We start from the raw sequence: 18,643 nt of genomic DNA, 5'->3' as shown, positions 1-18,643 counted from the left end.
CAAAGGAATCCGCTGACAGCCTGAGTGGGAAAGTGGCAAAAAACAGGAGCCCCAAAGGCGTCTCTGCGTCAAGTGCCAGTGTTCCCCGCGGGGCCTCAGGCAGCTCCGCGGACAGCCCGACGGCACGCAGGCGCAGAGTGGCGAGGGCGCAGAGGCCCTGGGGGCGGGTTCCGCCGCGCGGGTGGGGCGGCAGGCCTGCAGACCCGCCTCCGCCCCGCCCCCGGCGCGCGGGCCGCCCGCAGGTGACTGGTCCAGCTAGCGGCGCACCCTCCGCCTTGGAACCGCGCTAGAGGAGCGGCTCGCGGCTCCGGCGTCGGTGACCCACGCTGGCCACAGGTAACCGCGCCTCCCGACCATTCACCGCCCCGTCACCGCCGCCCTATATGTGGCCTGCCACAGCGGCCCGGCAATGGAGCTCGCCTGCCGTCCTCCGTGATGGAGCTGGCGGAGCGGTTCCTGCTCGACGCGCTCGCCTACCTTGAGTGCGCCCTAGGCTGCCTGACCTTCGTGGGGCTCACGCTGCGGGGCTCGCCCTATGGGCGCTACGCGTCGCAGCGCTCAGCCTGGCGAGTGGCAGCGCCCACCGCCTGGGCGGTGCAGGAGCTACCCTCCTTGGCCGTGCCGCTCTTCGTGGGCGTCGGCACGGCCGCCGAGCGCCTCCGTCACTGGCCCAACCGCGTCCTCCTGGCCATGTTCCTCGTCCACTACCTACAACGGTAACAGCAGGCGGTCCCGCGCTCCTCTGCGCCCCCGGCCCGACTTCTCCCTGCGCCCCTCGCTCGCCTTCCTGTCCCTATCCCCCAGCCAAGCTCCCTGGCCCTGTGCGCCGGCTGCCTCACCCTGCACCCCCGGCCGGTCTCCCTGCGCCTGTATCCCCCCAGCTTGCTGCTCTCTTCCTGTGTGTGCCCCTGGCTCACACTCTAGGACAGTGGACAGCTCTCTCCCGCGTTCCTTGCCCCTGTCCCCTCCCCCCATCGTTCTTGGCGCCGCCGCTCAGCGCTCCCAGCATCCCCCAGGCACGCACTCCCTGCCGACCCCTCCCTGGCACCCTCTCCCTGAGGAACCCGCACTTCCCAGTGCCTGGTGTCCTCTCCCTGCACTTCCTGGCCCCACCTCTGTCCCCTGGCGTAAGGAGTTAGCTTAGAAATAAGAATTAGTCTGGAAAAGTGGGGGAGACATTAGAGAGGACTTAAGAGGTGTGTGGGGGGGGAATAGAAGAGAGCTTTTTGTAAAATTTCGATCTAGAAGGTGTTAGCTATACAATAATCCGGGACTTTGTTCAAGATCAGAGTGTCTGGCCAAAGGTAAACCCCCTAAGCAATGTTTTCTACCTTTTCCGTTTGGTATCTTTGTTGTCAGTGGGTTGTTTTCTCCTGGCTAGGTGGTCACCTGGAAAGCTTCTTTCCTGAAAGGACTGTGAATCCCCCTGTTCAGTACTCATGGGCAGAAATTGGTCAGTTTGGAGACTTTCACCTCCACATTAGGCAGGGGGCCAAGGACTGTGGGAGTAGCTTTCCAAGCAATGACTTTAGACACGAAGTCTTAAAGATGACTTCCAAACCTTTTGGCTTTTGTGAAGAATTTTAAATGGCTGTGTCTGAGATCTTTAGGTTCCTCTGATAAGTTGGGGCTCTCTTCAGGCCTTAGGCTTTCACTTTTACACAGCTCAACCAAATGGCTTAACAAAAGCTGGAAATCAAAATTTAAATTTTTTGATCCAGACTTCAGAAGGCTGCACAGTTAAAAAGAATGTTTTCTACATGAAGAGAGCTGGGCTCACTTATTCTGTGAATGTGCACAGGTTACTGAACCTCTCTGATTTGGGGCCCCACCTTACAAAATACCCACTGTATAGAGAGGTAGGAAGAAGTAAGTATGCTTGCGTGTGTGTCAATAAGCCTCTCCTGTACAGTTATTAGCACACATGAGTCCTGCTTGACGCAATGTGTCCTCATCTGCTCTTATGCAGGCACTTTAAATAGACAGAGTTCATGTTCAACAAAGCCTTTCTGTCCTGTACCCCTGACACGCCAAGAGTATTTCATTAAGCAAAGTTTCTGTCAGATTGATGGATTTTTTGTAATGTGATTGAACATTACCAAATTTGTGGATGCAATTTGAATATCAGTAGAACTCTTGTCTGTATACACTTTTCCATACATATACCAGAACCTGTGTCTGTCTGTCCATCTGTCTGTTTCTCTAATGGCTAAAAGCAAGCTCTGGAGTTGGATTGCCAGGTGTTATCTAATCCCCATCACTTAGGAAGTGAGATAAGTTACTAAGCTGCCTTCCAGTGGGTTTCCCCATCTATGAAACAGGCACAGCAATGATACCAGCCTGTAGGATTGGCATTAAACAAAGGCAGGTCCATAAAATGCTTGCATTGTGTTGGCAAATGTGAATGCTGAATACACGATAAATAATACCATTTTAGATTGTCATGCAAGTGAGCAGATCTACTTACAAACTCTGTCATTCATGCATGCTGCTGCCAGCTTTGAGTGCCAGTAAAGAATTTTTGAAGACATGGCATTGGAAAAGAAGAGCACTTTACAGAGCTTTGTTTGAGAGCCTGGCTAAGCTTTTGAACTTAAGGCATCATGTTTAAGCCCTTTTAGGCTCACTCTAGTGAAAGAATGAATGCAGCCTCACAAAGGGCCAAAGTCACTTCTAGAGTTTTATGCAAGGCTGTTAGACTAGAGATTGCTGGGACTGCAACCCCTGTTTCCTAGATGAGTGGCTTTAGAATCTCTGCCCCAGAGGATTTGACAGGTCAGATATAGTTTTGAAACTGCTGGGCTATTTTTTATTTTTTAAGTCGCACATGTTACTGTACTTTTAGCCTCTGTAGTTTGGGGACATTGAAGTTTTCCAAATAGAAAAGATAAACATTTTCCATTCTACCCAAGCAACTAATTTATTAAACAGTCATCTGACCTAAGTCGGTGAGCACTTGGAAGAGAACAGAAGTGCCAGCTGCATTTAGCACGTGTTGCAAGCCATGCAGCCAAGCTGGGAAACACTTCCCTCCCTTGTGCAAGGCAGTGCAAGTGATACAGGCCTGAATAAGAGAGGAGACTGAATGAATCCAGAATCTGGCTGGTGGCAGGAGAATCCTGAATCAGGGGATGTACTCCAGAGAGAGTCTGATGAGGCCTGAGTGGTGGGAACTTACAGAGCTTGGCAGATGTCTGCAGGGGCCCAGTGCTGAGCTCTGAGGAGGGAGGCCAGGCCCTGCCCTAGGTGAATTTTAGACTCTCGAGGGAATGGGGAGGACTGAAGCCAGATCGAGAGGCTTCCCACAGGCAATGGGAAGGGGAATTTGCTTACAGGAGAGGGGAAACCTGGACATCTTTCTTCATCTGGCAAGTGTTTACCAAGGATTGACTCATGTACCCAGCACTGTACACATTGGGGAATATAGAGACAAAATATGGTCTTAAGGAGTCAAAGAGTGGAAGACAGATTGTAGAGAATCTGCAAGATCTTTTTGGCTGAAGAGCCAGGGAGGGAAGGAAAGTCCTGACCGGAAGCAGAAGGGACAGCTGTGAGAAAGAATATGCCAGGGCCCTGATCAGTTCCCTGGTGGATGGCAAAGTTACATCTGAAGAAACATTGTAATCTATGACAAACAATGTCCCACTCAAGCACACGGTGTCACTGTCTTTACCATGACTGGTTGGGATCCAAAGAGGGAAAATATAGAATGGCCCCCAGATTACAGACTTTCAAAAACCCACAAGGCCTCCTCTTCCTGTCAGTCACCCTAAGGTCTGTGCTCAGCAGATCCCCATCATCAAAATTGTCCCACATTCCCGTTGCCTTCAGACTCAGAGATGCGCAAGTTTCCATGGCTAATAAAAACAACTTGGTGAAAAGTCAGTCTGTTTACACGGAACAGAAAGAAAGTAGAATGGGAAAGTTGTAACAGGAAGGAGATTAAGTGTTGATTTCCATCCACAGCCAGCCTGATGAGTTAGAATATTGAATCGTTTTGTATCTCCCTGGGACCTGACTATTATTGTGTAGCCTTCAGCTCATTATCAACATAAAATGGATTTATATAACACATTATCTCAATAAACTACTTTTAAGTCCAAATACTTCATAGTTACTCTTAAGGATGATTTCCACTCTAAGGGATTTTCAACTTCTCACTTAATTCCTTTTCTCAAAGAGGGGTAATGCTCATTCTCCACAGTTCCTAGATAAATGAGTGACTAAGTACAGATAAGACCAGAAGGGAATGGCATGAAGTATTCAAGGTAATGCAAAACAAGGATCTGAAACCAAGACGACTCAATCCAGCAAGGCTATCATTCAAAATAAATGGTGAAATAAAGAACTTCCCAGGCAAAAAAGGCTAAAGGAGTTTATTACCACCAAACCAGCATTGCAGGAAATGTTAAAGGGACTGCTGTAATAAGAAGAAGAAATAAAGAAACAGGCATAAAGAATTAAAAACGGCAATAAATAAGGACCTATCAATAATCACCTTAAGGATTTTAAGGGAGAGATCAAAGCAACACAGTCATAGTCATGGACTTTAACACCCCATTGATTTCACTAGATAGATTTTCCAGGCAAGAAGTCAACACAGAAACAATGACTCTAAATGACACATTAGATCAGATGGACTTAATTGATATTTACAGAATATTTCACTCTAAAGCTGCAGAATATACATTCCTCTCAAGTGCACATGGGTCATGCTCAAAGATAGACCACATGTTAGGACACAAAACAAGTCTCTAAAAGTTCAAGAAGATTGAAACCATGTCAACATCTCGGATCACAATGGCATGAAATTAGAAATCAACTACAGTAAAAACACTCAAAAACATTCAAACACATGAAGGCTAAATAACATGTTATTAAACAATGAATGGATTACCCATAAGATCAAGAAAGAAATCAAAAACTTCCTGGAAACAAATGAAAATGAACACACAACAACCCAAAATCTATGGGACACAACGAAAGCAGTTCTAAGAGGGTAGTTCATAGCACTACAAGCCTACCTCAAAAAGCAAGAAAAATTTTTAGTAAACTAACTCTACAACTTAAAGAATTAGAAAGCTCCCCTGTGCCACCATCCAGACCAGGACTTTTGTTTGCTGGGAGTTTTTTTTTATTACTGGTTCGATTTCATCCGTTGTTATTAGCCTATTCAGGTTTTCTGATTCTTCCTGATTCCATTTTACATGATCTCATATGTGGAATCTAAAACAAAATAGACTGAGGAACAAAATAGATCCAGAGACATAGAAGCATGGAACAGACTGATGAATCTCAGAGGGAAGGTGGGGGTGGGGGAGTGGGTAGGGAGAGATTAATCAAAGAACTTATATGCATATATGCATAACCCATAAACACAAACAATAGTGTGGTGTAGGCCTGGGGGGGTGGATGTGGGGTGGAGGGGATCAATGGGGGGGAAAAAGGGGAGATATCTGTAATACTCTCAACAATAAAGATAAAGTTAAAAAAAGAAAAAGAATGCATACATCACCCCTTTTAACTTTAACAGAGTTAGAAAGTATTTAAAGCCATTTTACATGGCTTGTGATTCAAACAATGGCAGTTGTCTTTGAAATGCCTTTATCACAGTGTAAGTTTTGCACATAAATGATGTTTTGTCTTAAGTTTTGGGTTGAATTCCCCAGGAGACATTATCAGATCTGCAGCAAAAAATAATTTCCAATGTCCTTCAAAACTCAATAATAGTGAGTGTGGGCAATTTTTCTCATTAAGAAAAATTTTTGTCTCAGCTCAGCTCAAAATAGGGTGAAGTATGGAGAGAATGTCGAATTCTTTGTTGAACTTATTGCTTCGATCACATGAAATAGATTGTTCTCAAAAGTACCTGATGGTACAGGGAATACCATTAAATACCTTACATCTTCACAAGTTTTACAGGGATAAATTTGTACTGGGTCTATTCTGTTCCACACATTTTTACCACCAGCAGTTGTAACATCTTAGCAGATTCCACTTTGGGTTGTATAGAATTTGTGTTTTCTCAGCTTACTTGGAAATACTCTCATCTCCAGTTGTTCGACACAGACTATTTTAAGAGCCTTGTTCCTCAGTCACATCAACCTTGGCACTGACTCCTTGAATAAAGGTCTGAGGAGTATCAGTGAAATCCATGGACCCAACAAGAGCCAAGGAAGACTGCTCACTCGCTATTGTGCCCCGCTTTTTAACTGACTATTGGCATTGTTCCTGGTGTCCCATCTCCTCAGGCAGTTGCTCTTACAGAAAGGCTAGTCCTGTTAAGCAAGTTTGTAAAGTGTTCCTTTGACTTCTGCTTCAGCTAATTAATTCCCCATTGGTGTATGGCTTTCCTTGCTTGCCTAAATTGATAACTTCCTATGGTCGTGGCCTCATTTTCATTTCTTTTGTAAAGAAATTCTATGATGAGATTCTGTTTTAAACTTTCATCATTTTTCTGACCTTTTCTGTGCGTTGGGGATACTGTGATGAGCGTGTAGTCTGGTAATGCCAACCTCTAATATGTTCTTTTGTCATAACTGGCATGTCATTGCATACCAAAGAATGCTTTGCCACCTGCAATAATACCCACACGCCACTGTGCATTCAAAGCATGAAGAGTTCACTTGTCATGATGGATATCACCAATACTAAAATTAAATGTGTGATACAAGGATACACATGGCACTCAAAACACTGTGTCATGGTGATTTGCAGTGCACCAAGCAGCCATGCAGAGGGATGAATTTGCCATGTACAGGTTATGTCACGTACAGGTTATGTTATGAGCAGCTGTAGACAGTATATAAACAGGTGACCAGGATGTGTTCCAGTACCACTTTATTTACGGACACCGAAACCTGAATTTTGTATAGTTTTCATGTCATGAAATATTCTTTTGATTCCCCCACACACACACTATTTAAAAATGTAAAAACCATTCTTAGCTCACAGGCTGTACAAAAACAGGTGGTAGACTGGTTTTGCTGACACCCAATCTAGACTCAGGTTGATACAGCACAGGACATTAGTGATGGGAGGAAGGGGTTGTGAGGGGAAAACAAGAGGTTTGGGTTTCACCTTTACGAGGTGCCAGCCAGTATTTGCCAGCGTCCAGAATTCAGCCCTGAACTTGAAACTGAATTGGGAGAACTACCAAATGTTAGCCACCCTACACGATTTCTCATATCCTGGAGGGAAATATTACCACCTTTACAGATTGTTTCCTCAGAGTCACTCCTTTAACACTTCATTCATCTATAATTTAGAAAAGAGGGCATCCTCTTTTCTTTATAAGTTTATAATTTCTTGTTCTTACATTTTCTCTCTTTAAACTTTTAGTAGTGTGCACCTAAGCCAGCATGATCTAACAGAAGAACATGGTCTTCAAATTCCCCAGATTGGCACTTACACTTGACCACTCACTAGCCCTGTAACCTTGAACAAGTTACTTAACTGCTGTGAGTCTTGATCTTGTCCTCTGTGGGATGTGTGTAAAGTGTCTGCTATGCAGGTAGCTGGGAGACCTTATAGGTGATGAGTGCTTAGTGATGAGAGCTATTTGTGATGGTAATGGACAATAAAATGTCCCTCAAATTGTGTTGCTCAGAATAGAACCAGCTATGGGCTTTAGCATAGTGGAGATTTTGAGAGCCTCCTGAATCCTTCCGTTTTCTGTAACTCTATGTATTGGTTTCACATTCTGTATAATGAGAAATCCTGAGTTTGTGCACTATGGTGTACGTTACTGAAACATGATTAACTTTTTGTCTAGAAATTGTGCCTTTAACAGATAAAGTAAATCAGTATGTGTTACTGACAATGACTTTTGTACAAGGAACTGAGATTAAAATCCCAAGACACTTAAATTAGAATTGCAGGAATATATTCTTTATTTTAATTTGTTTCTGTTTCTTGTCTCCTAAGGTCCTTGATTTTCCCATTCCTGATCCGAGGAGGGAAGCCAACACCATTGTACTCATGTGTAATTGCATTCATCTTTTGTACCTATAATGGCTACTTGCAAAGCAGATACTTAAGCCAATATGCAGTGTATGCTGATGACTGGGTCACTGACCCCCGATTCCTAACAGGTGAGTGACCTTAGTGATGCATTCCACTGTTCCAGTCATCACTTTAGTGTTCATGTTCCAGTTGTTTCGAGTTAGAAAGCCCACACTTCCCATACACTGTTGAGAGAGCAAAAAGGCTGTGATGGGGGGCTGGAGTGCTGGGGGAAAGTCAGGCTGTCCCACTGCCCCAGCAGCAGGAGATGATGCAGGTACACAGCACCTGTGCCCACTCAGACACTGAAAGTTCATACCTGTTCTTTTTCTTTTAGATCAAGGAAGGGAGAGAGAGAGAAAAACTTCGATTGACTGCCTCCCATCATGCCCCTATTGGGGATCAAACCCACCATCTTTTGGTGCACAGGACAGTGCTCCAACCGAGCCACACTGGCCAGGGCGCAAGTACCTGTTCTTAAGGCAAACCTAAATATAGCAATAAGCTACAGCAGCTGAACAGCGGGAAGACGTAGGAGACTTAGGCACTAATTGTCCATGTTATCTAGGACAGCCGTGCACCTCCTACAGTTTCTTCTAGCACATTTAGATGTAATGTGCCCTCATGGCCACATACCAAGAAGTATGAAATTATCCTTCAAATTCTGAAGCTGCCCACATCCCTTTACCCTAAGCTCCATAAAGTTACCTTACATCTTATTTGGCCTTTCCCCTATATAAGTTCATAATAATAGAGGAAACTAACATTTGATAGTATTTTGTTGCTGACAAAGTACTTCTACATTTCTCAGTCATAGTTTTTCTGTGAATTAAAATTTTATTCCCAGGGCAATGCCCTGGTCATACCTGAATTCTTACAAGGAGCAATCTGCTTCCTCATCTATCAAAGGAAGGAAAGCTATGGGGCATCTAGGAAGAGCATGCAGTGGCAGTGGCCCCATAGCTTTCTGAATGTTTTCCCTCCCATTCGTAAAAGTCTTCAGAGGGTTGTCATCACTTACAGACTTATTAGTATCACATCAATTAATGCCAATAAGAAAAGGCAAAATGCCAAAATAGTGTTTTATGAAAGAAGTAACTTGATTTGATAAAAAAAGAGTTAACTTAATTGTTCTGAGATACTTCAGAAATGTGAAAGGCAGACATTGTTTTATGGTGGCATTCCATTCAGTATGAAAAAAATGTACACTTGAAGTAACATTATTAGCTCCTGGGAACCAGTGCCTCTCTAGGGACCTGTGTGCATCATGATGGAGGTCACTCTGTAATGTCACCTCTCCCCTGCCGAGTAGAGGCAGCAGTCATGCTTCACATAGGTGTTACGACCATAAGTCATATTTCCAATCATACCAGTTATTCTAGAAACAGAGATTGTGGCTATCAGGTCAAAATATTTTAACTAGATCAGATAATTAACCTTATTAGAAAAATAAAGCCCTATTGAACACACCTGAGAGCAATAATTATCTTTCTAAATAAAGGACAATATTTATTATAATGATTTTTACTATCAATTATGGCTTATATGTTATACTAATAATGATAATATGAAGGATTACAGTGATACTGTCCATTTAGGCATGGGTTCGTAAATTTTATAGTTTATCAACCATAACACTCTTATGTATCTTTTTTTCTTCAGGTTTTGTCTTGTGGTTCATAGGCATGCTGATAAACATTCACTCAGATCACATCCTAAGGAATCTCAGGCAGCCAGGGGAGACTGGATACAAAATTCCAAGGGGTATGTACTGAAAATGAAGAATTCATTCTGAGATTGCATTGCATTGCATGATGCCTTGATGTTTTAGTTTTGCCAGATCTAATAACTAACGTGTAGTACATATTAGCTATAGTTTTTAATGTGAGTCACTGTTATTAATAGTAGTCACTGTGATTATTGTTTTATTAAAATGATAAATTCTAGGCTATTGATTGGTTATTAACCAAAAAGGAAACTCTAGTTATCTTTGTTTGGAAAGAGAAAGTATGAGGAAGAATTTATGTTTTACATGGGTGTCTAATTCCTCATTTTAAAAAGTATTACAGAATAGATACCTTGACTGACCTTCCCTCTGAAAACAATTAAAAATGTTGGATGAAATTTGTGGGCAAGGGGGGTCTCAAATCTATGAAATGGAGATAATAGAATCTACTTACTTGGGTTAGCTGAGAGCTATTATTATCGCCCATAACATATAAAGGGTTAATTACATCAACAAGCAAAAGGCAACCAAACCACTAGACCAGAGGTGGGGAACCTTTTTTTCTGCCAAAGGCCATTTGGATATTTATAACATCATTTGTGGCCCATACAAAATTATCAACTTAAAAATTAGCTATGAAAAAAGCTCCTAGATTTATTGAATTTCAAGTCCCACCTGCGGTTGCCTTGGCAGAGCCAGAGCAAATGATACACAGCCCATGGGCCAGACATTCCCCACCCCTGCACTGGATGCTCAATATCACTAAAAACCTATTTATCCCTTTTCTTCTTATTTTCAGCTACTTCCCGGCACATTTCAATATATCAAATTGTCCTAGTCCATATTCTTCTTAAACTTGCTTTATACTTCTTTGCTCCATGCTTTGCCTTCACTGGATGAAATTTTTTAAAAGTCATTTTAAATGTCTGAGCGTGGTGTCAGGGAAGGAAGTCATCATCAGAGTGCAAAATCTAAGTGAGCCCTAGCATCCAGAGCACAGCCGCGAGAATCTGGCTGCTGGCTGCCCTTTGCAGCCCAAATTCTCACCACTTGGAGTGTCTGAAAACCCTCAAGCCATGAGGTCCTGGTGGATGGTGCCCTCACTCACATGGCAGGGCACACCCAGATCCCCAAAGGGACCTGCTGTCAGCTCAGGTCTCAGAGAGCTCCACAGACCAGGTCACCAGGTGCCAAGGAATACGGGCCACACTTGAAGGTTGTGCAACAGATGAGGAAATCCGGCGCTGAGAGCAACGGCACAGTTAAGGTTGGAGACCTCAGGTTAATAGGGACAGATTATACAGTGAATCCTTAAATGCTTAAAAGAAATAAAAAGCGATTGAAGTTATGAGTAAAAACATATATATATTATACAGAGGACTAAGCAAATATAAGTTAGAAACTAGTAGATCTTCTAATAAGAGAAATCAAGTAAGCACGCAGCGGCACTTAGTTTGGAATCCTTCCACTTACCTACCTGGAAACCATTCAAGGAGAAGAGCAAAGTAAGGAACAAATGACCAAAAATTATACACATCTCAAATTACTTAAACTGGGGCCCTGAGGGTGATGACCACAGTGTATGCAGCTCTGCCCTCTGCCCTCTGCCCTCTGCCCTCTGCCCTCTGCCCTCTGCCCTCTGCCCTCTGCCCTCTGTCCTCTGTCTGTAGGGCTCACACCCAAACAGCTGCAGCCCAACCCTCCCAGGAAGTCTGGGACCAAACTTCACCTGCTCAGGGAGGCTTGTTCCCAGCCACTGTCTGTGACATGACCTCCCTCTACCCCCAGCTAGACTTCTGGGCCCTCTCACCCTGCCCTGCTCCCCACAGAACTCCACACCTTATACCATACTCTGTGCTTTCCTTGTGTAGTATACTGAGGTTTAATGTTCTAGATGGGGGGGTGGGGATCTTGTTCACAGTGCACCTCAAGTGCCTAGACCAGGGTCTGGCCCATAATGTAGACTTGATGAGTCCATAAAGATTTGCTGAGTAAGTAAACGAATGAATGAATGAATCTGTCCTTGAAAATTAATATTTTTTTCAATTTTTAGTCTAGTGTTCTATACAAATCCATTTTATTAAGATAAGATAGTTCATTAATTGTTGTTCTCTGTCCTTGCTCAGGTTTTGTCAGTTTGATCCATTAACTAATGAAGTGATACATATTAAAGTATATGAAAACTGTAGCACTTACTATTCAGATAAATAGGTATTGATATAGGTAGATAGTTACTACCAGTACTTGTGATATGAAATAGTAAAACTAGTAATGTTGGATGTATCCCATTGATTAAAACTCTGTGTAAGCTGTATTTGCCCATAGTTGAATTTACGTTCTCCAAGGAAGTATTTACCGTTATCTCTTCAAGTCAGTATTTCCTGAGGCATCACTTTGTAGTCAATGCATCACTGGGTCTGTGCTTTCTTCTAGGAGGTTTATTTGAATATGTAAGTGCAGCCAACTACTTTGGAGAAGTGGTTGAGTGGTGTGGCTATGGTCTAGCCAGCTGGTCTGTTCAAGGCTGGGCTTTCGCTCTATTCACCATTTGTGTTTTACTCCCTAGAGCACAAGAGCATCACCAGTAAGTTTTAAACCACTTTTATCCTTTTAAATTTGTTCTCTGACCTTATTATGCCAGTTTTTAGGTTAGATTTTTGAAATGTTAATTATTAATTTAAATCCCAGTTATAAGGAATCATCAAATACATGTCAGCATTAACATTTTGTCCACCCTGTTCTGAGCCTCTTTAAATTTACACTGATGGACTCTGGACTTGGTCAAGTTAAATTTCAAGGAAGGCATTTGCGATCTGACCTGGTACACGCTGGTTACAAGGAGGAATGCTGACTGTGAATTAATGGGAACACAGAAGCCTGCAGTTGGAGGGAAGGCCCAGCATCCTCCCTCACAGAGCCCTTCACACAGCCACTGTCCACCGTGCTGACCTGGGGTCCTGATGGATTCTAGGCTCCGTGCACCCCCCACATCACACCCAAATGCTTCCTTCTGAACTAGAAAGATTCATCCTCTAAACAGGCTTGGCTGAAATAATATGTCTGCACTTTAGACTAAATATACATTACAAAGTCCTAGAAAATGAATGAAACAGCTAGATTTCATGCATCAACAATGATGGCAACAGCCATCTAGTCTCAGCCCAGCCTGGTCCCGTGTCCCCTCCTCGTCCTTGACTACCGTCTCCAGGCTGCCATCACTTCTGGGAGAAGATGCTACTCCCAGACATTTGTTATGTTAGATTTTAAGAAGCGAATATTGGCTGGTTTCTAATAGTAAAAACAGATGAGATGATGCTGATATTTTAAGAAACTGAATCGGGAGGATTGAGCAAGAGCACCCCAGGCCAGTTGTAAAGCTCGTTTCTCAAGTGAAAATGGAACCTGAAAATCCCACTCAGCATTTGAATATGAAACATACAGAAAGAGAAAATATGCAGTTCCATTTCTGAGGTATCCTTTGCACAAAGATTCATGTGTTGAAAGGGCTCTTTTGTCATTTGTTTGATGCTTAAATTAATGTTGGTGCAAACCAATTTTATTTGCTGAACAATATATCAATTCAGTTTAGTGGAAGTGTGTTTACAACTGTTGGCATTACAAGCTGAAGACAAAATGAAAGCTATTCTTTTATTTTCTTTCTAATAATCCCAACTAATTAGCCCCTCAGGTAAACCGATTTCAAAAGAAAACAGTTTGTCAATAAACTAACATGAACAACTGTTATTAAACACATTTATTTTAAAAAAGAAAACAGTCCATGGGGCTATTCCTGCACCAAAGCAGCCACGCTTCTGCAGCTGTGAGGTGACAGGCTGAGTGCAGATGTGAACTTGTCACGTCTCAAAGCTGCACCTTGGAACTCAATCTGGGAGGACAGCCTTTGAGGAGGGGCTCTGCTGAAATAAGGAATGATCACATGCTTACCTACTTGTTAAGTTTAATATCACTTAAAAAATAAACTTAGTGTGTCTTTAAGATACTGATGGATAGTGTAAAGATTTAAAAATTAAGGACACACAAGAATGTGTTTATGAAATGCTGCCTGGGCTTACAGCCCCATTCATCGAACTGGAATACGAAGAGCATAACTTGTGAGCACTTGCAGAGTGTTTATCCAGCTGTCACTGACCTGTCTCCACAAGAGGAAGACTTCCACGGGAGGAATGTGGGAACATGAAGCTGTTTGTGAGCCAGAAAAACAACTGCTTTAAAGAATTATTTGAAAAATTATCTCAGATTTAGGATAACCTGAATGTGATGAAGTGGGCAGTCCTCAGCTGAGGGTCATTTTACTTTCAACCAGAAGGCAAGGGGGCATTAGTTCAGGCCCCGCAATAACAAAATCAAGACAAAAAATTGACATCCAGCCCTGGTCCGTGTCACATGAGTGATAGCTTTTTGGTTTTAGAGATAGAAAAATGAGAGAAAAATAATAGAAATGATGCTGCTGTTCCCCTTTTAAAAATATTTATGCATATACCCATATTTATAAATCATCAAGTATAATTTTTTGAGGTGGATTTGTGATCTCGGTGATTAAATAATTGAGAAAATTTTACTCTAATCATTTAACAAGGTATATTTTATTACTATGGAATGGTTTCTATGAAATAAATATAATATATTTGACAAACATAGCCTTGTTGGGTGAGGAAAATTTGCTCTAATAAAGGTTCTTTGTAACAGCGTAAGGAATCCCTGGCCCTCAAACATTCTGCAGGCGTGTGGGCATGGCTGGCTTACTTTTTCTAATTTTTTCTAATTTTAGGCTGTCCTTTGCTTCCACTTTTGCCCTTTCAAGCTAATGTGTCCCCTTCAATGGGCAGTTCCTAGGAAAGAGGAGCTCACCTCCTACCTCTCCTGACATAGTACCCAGCGCTGCTAACTTGTGGCAAAGTTCTTAGAAACTTGCCCATGGTCCATGTTTTAGGTCCCCAACAGCTGTCTTAGTCTGTTCAGGCTGCTATAACAAAAACACCATGAACTGGGTGCTTTATAAATAACAGACATTTATTTCTCACAATTCTAGAGGCTGGAAGTCTGAAATAAGGATGCCAGCATGCTTGGGTTCTGGTGAAGGCCCTCTTCTGGGTTGCAGACAGTACCTTCTCGCTGTGTCCTTACATGGCAGAAGGAGCAAGGAGCTTTCCTAGGCCCCTTTTATCAGGGCACAAATCCCATCATGTGGCTCCAGCCTCGGGACCTAATCACCTCCCAAAGGCCTCACCTCCTAATTCCATTGCCTCAGTGGTTAGGTTTTTTAACATATGAATTTAGGGGGTACACATTCAGACAGTTGCACAGGCCTAAAACAATTTTCAGCGACTAATGTGTGTTATGCGCTTTTATACACTTTGTACTGCTGTTGTCTGTGGCCACATCTGCCATGGGCACTCTTGTCTGCAGCACATCACTGAGCTGGAAAAGGCTGTTGGCTATGCTTGATCCTCAGGTCCACTCCCCAGCTCCTCGGGACTTTGCCCATTACATGTCCTTTTGGGTGTACAGAACAGCATTTGAAAGTAAACATGGTAGTCTCCCATAACTCTCTATCTGTGGATTACAGTGTTAAACCTCTCCAAAATCTAAAATCAACAGGACTTTGCTCACTCACTTTGTGTGCTGTTGTCATTTATTGCTCTTAGGTTAACAAATACCTAATCATTTTCCATCATGATTTTTAGTCTGTTTAGCATTCTTTTGTACTTATGGAAATTCCATTTTTTTATTTCCTCATCTTATCAAATTTTTTAAAAATTTTACTCTTATCACTTAGTTTCCACCCTTCCCAACCAGCTGTTACCCCAAAACGAATGAGTATGCCTTTGTAGATATAATTCATATCAAAAGAGAAAATGCCTATTTGGTCTAAATACAGGGCCCAATTATGAATGAGACCAGGTTGCATTTTTCCCAGGTCTGTTTAAGAGTCACCTGGCTGGGTGCCCTTTCTAGAGTCCCTGGGTCTGGAGCAGTAGTTCTCTTCTGAGGACTAGAAAAAACTATCAGAGTGACCAGAAAATAATTAAGATACACCTACTGGGTTCCTCTCCTCCCCCAGTCTGCATGCTTCCTAGGTCTGGAAAGAGAGCTTCTCCATATACTAACCAGCATCTTTATCTCACATTTCAGTAATTTTTCTTGCCAATAGAAGGGTGAATGATATGGGTCATTTAGATCGTACTTTATAATCACTTGTTTAATTGAGATATAGACAACATCAGTTTATGTATCTGAAATGCCAAGGTTTTTATTACTGCTTTTAATTATGATTAAAAAAAATATTGTTCCTTTTGTTAGCATCTGTTACGTGTTAAGTGACAAAATTATTTCCTTCTTTACCATCCTTTTTTTCTTATTATAGGTGGTACCTTGAGAAATTTGAAGATTATCCGAAATTCAGAAAAATTATAATCCCATTTTTGTTTTAAGTCCATTGTCAGTGGAATTATCTTCGACTTGATGCTTTTTGATGATGTTTCTCTAGGGATTATATAACTGAATTATTTCTCTGTAATTTTCCTGCCACTTCATCTTTTTCAAGATTTGCCCTAGGAATTGTTTTTCTAGTAAATTTAAGTTACCTAATAACAAACTAATCTGGAGCTCTCTGGGTAATGGCTGCTGACCATTGCTCTGATTTAGGACTTACCTCTTTTGGTTATATCCAACTAAATGTGCCCAAGACCAGAATGTACACTCCATCTTTGAAGGCCTCTGTGGACCAAAACCTTCCACTACCCCTAGAACAGTTCTTACAAGGTCAAAGGCAATGTTGTCCCTTCTCCCCATAGAGGTATGATCTATCTTCTAGGTCCCTCATCCCACTGGGTTGGAGAGGCCTGGGGTACCCACAGTGTAGTCAGATACTCAGGAAAATGCACAGGCTTTCCCTGTTGGGTGCTATACAGGCAGAGAACTTGGGGATGGAGAAAGGAGATGCCTGAGGCCCAGCTGAGGCCTGGCCAAAGGCACCTGCAGCTGCTCCAGCCTGGCCTGCCAGGTGACTACACTGGCAGGGCAGGATGCTGGGGCTTTTATAAGGAGCAAGCTGCTCTGTCCCTCACAAAGGGACTTTGTGAAGGCCTGAGGGTGGGAGCCAGCGGGTGCAGCAGGGCAGTTCCCCCACCCCCTGCCACCCCCGGGGTCCCCTAGTCTCAGGTCACTCGCCATAAGCAGTCATTATTCCCTGGTCTTTTAAGTACCTCTCATCATTGCAAAATGATATCTTGAAGCAGAATTTCATGCTTTAGATGCAGTTGAAAGGCTCACTAATATAAATGGCAGTAAAATTTACTACTCGTGGCCAGATATTTAAAAGAAATCTCCAATTAGAAGGCCGCTGACTCTCGGCTCTCTGTGAAAACCTAATGAGTTCATGGCAAATGTCCCCTCCATCCTCTCTTGGGACAGTGCTGCCACGTCAGTCACTGCTGCCACATTTGCAGAGGTGAAAACCAAGAGAGAGGTAGAAAAGAAGAGACTGTTCACTTCTGATCCACTGACAGTGCTAGGTTGCAGGAGTCCTCCAGAACACACCTGAAGTGATGTCCTGTCAGTTTACTCACTGCTGCCTTTGGGCTGGAAGCAAACCCTCCTGCCTCTCATTCCCCACCCTTCTGGCTCACCTCCCAAGCAGGGGCTCCCTCCCTCATAAGTTTTCATGTAGAAACTCTGTTCTCTGTGGGCTGTTAGAGTCTCTTAGGGGTTTAGAATTACACAGAAATCTTCCTGATGCAGCTGTGCTTCATTTTCACTAAGAACGGCATGTTTTTGTGGGGAAATTTTATTATTAAATGAACTTTGGCCCTTTTTCTGACCAAATAATTACTTGAAACCATAAAGCAATAAATATTTGGGATCTCAGGAACACTCAAACAGCTGAGCCAATCTTGATGGATTTGGGGCCCTGTGTTTTAGAAGGTGCACCTGACCAGAAGGATATGTTTATGAAAGCCAGAGAAGCTCCCTGTGTTACTTCTGAGTGCTGCTGTTTGATTGGAATAACCCGTGTGTACAGAAGTCTGGGTTAGCTCAAGATTTGATGCAGCTTCTGCTTTCCAGGCGTGCACTGGATCGATGACTAACATGGGAAGAAATCCTGTTCTATATTGTGGCTCTGTCCTTCATTTCCTAATATTTCAGTAAATTGTCTTCAGTCGTTCTGTTAATTATACTAATTAAGGAAATTAACAGAATTACTGTGAAAATCCCATCGTTTTTGTCAGCCTTTACTGTCTCAACATTCCTTCACTCTAGAAGATCAGACAGTAACATTTTTATCCCTGAAAACTTCCCACCTACATTAACATTTCAGAACATCAAAATTCTTATCACGATAGAGCCATGTAACATTCTTCCTATACATCTTGTGCATTTCTGTTAAGATTATTTTTAGATATTTGATATTTTGTGTATTGTGAATGAGAGTGTGTCCCAAATGCTTCTTATAACTAGGATAAATCAAAGCAATTGAGATTTATATATTTGTCACATCTAACCATGCTCCTGAAATTACTTAATAAACTCCAACTTTGTCATTATTCTTAGGTTCTCTTTCTTTGAAGTCATGTCATTTATAAATATCTTTTAAAAATGTATTTTTAAAAATATATATATACCTTTATTGATATGAGAGAGAGGAAGGGAGAGGGAGAGAGAGAGATAGAAACATCAGTGATGAGAGAGTCATCATTGATCGGCTGCCCCCTGCATACCCCGGACTGGGGATTGAGCCCACAACCCAGGCATGTGTCCTGACCGGGAATTGAACTGCGATCTCCAGGATTCTAGGTCGATGCTCAACCGTTGAGCCACGCCCGGCTGGGCTAAAAATATTCTTTTTAAATATTTTTTTATTGATTTTTAGAGAGAGGAAGGGAGAGAGAGAGG

At 42.6% G+C, this 18,643-nt stretch overlaps 1 protein-coding gene across 1 annotated transcript; it reads left to right on the top strand.

Annotated features, from left to right (window-relative positions):
- The first annotated feature begins 435 nt into the window (after positions 1-435).
- Positions 436-18,294, top strand: SRD5A1 (steroid 5 alpha-reductase 1). Its single transcript, XM_016217330.2, has 5 exons — positions 436-716; positions 7,927-8,093; positions 9,667-9,768; positions 12,164-12,314; positions 16,116-18,294. Exons 1-5 carry the CDS (start codon positions 436-438, stop codon positions 16,180-16,182), a joined length of 768 nt encoding a protein of 255 aa, XP_016072816.1. The 3' UTR covers positions 16,183-18,294.
- The last annotated feature ends 349 nt before the right edge of the window (positions 18,295-18,643 follow it).

Source organism: Miniopterus natalensis, chromosome 3, assembly GCF_054644295.1.
Source record: "Miniopterus natalensis isolate mMinNat1 chromosome 3, mMinNat1.hap1, whole genome shotgun sequence".
Taxonomy (NCBI): domain Eukaryota; kingdom Metazoa; phylum Chordata; class Mammalia; order Chiroptera; family Miniopteridae; genus Miniopterus; species Miniopterus natalensis.
The sequence above is the reverse complement of the archived record's forward strand: the minus strand, read 5'-3'. Positions and strand labels throughout refer to the sequence as shown.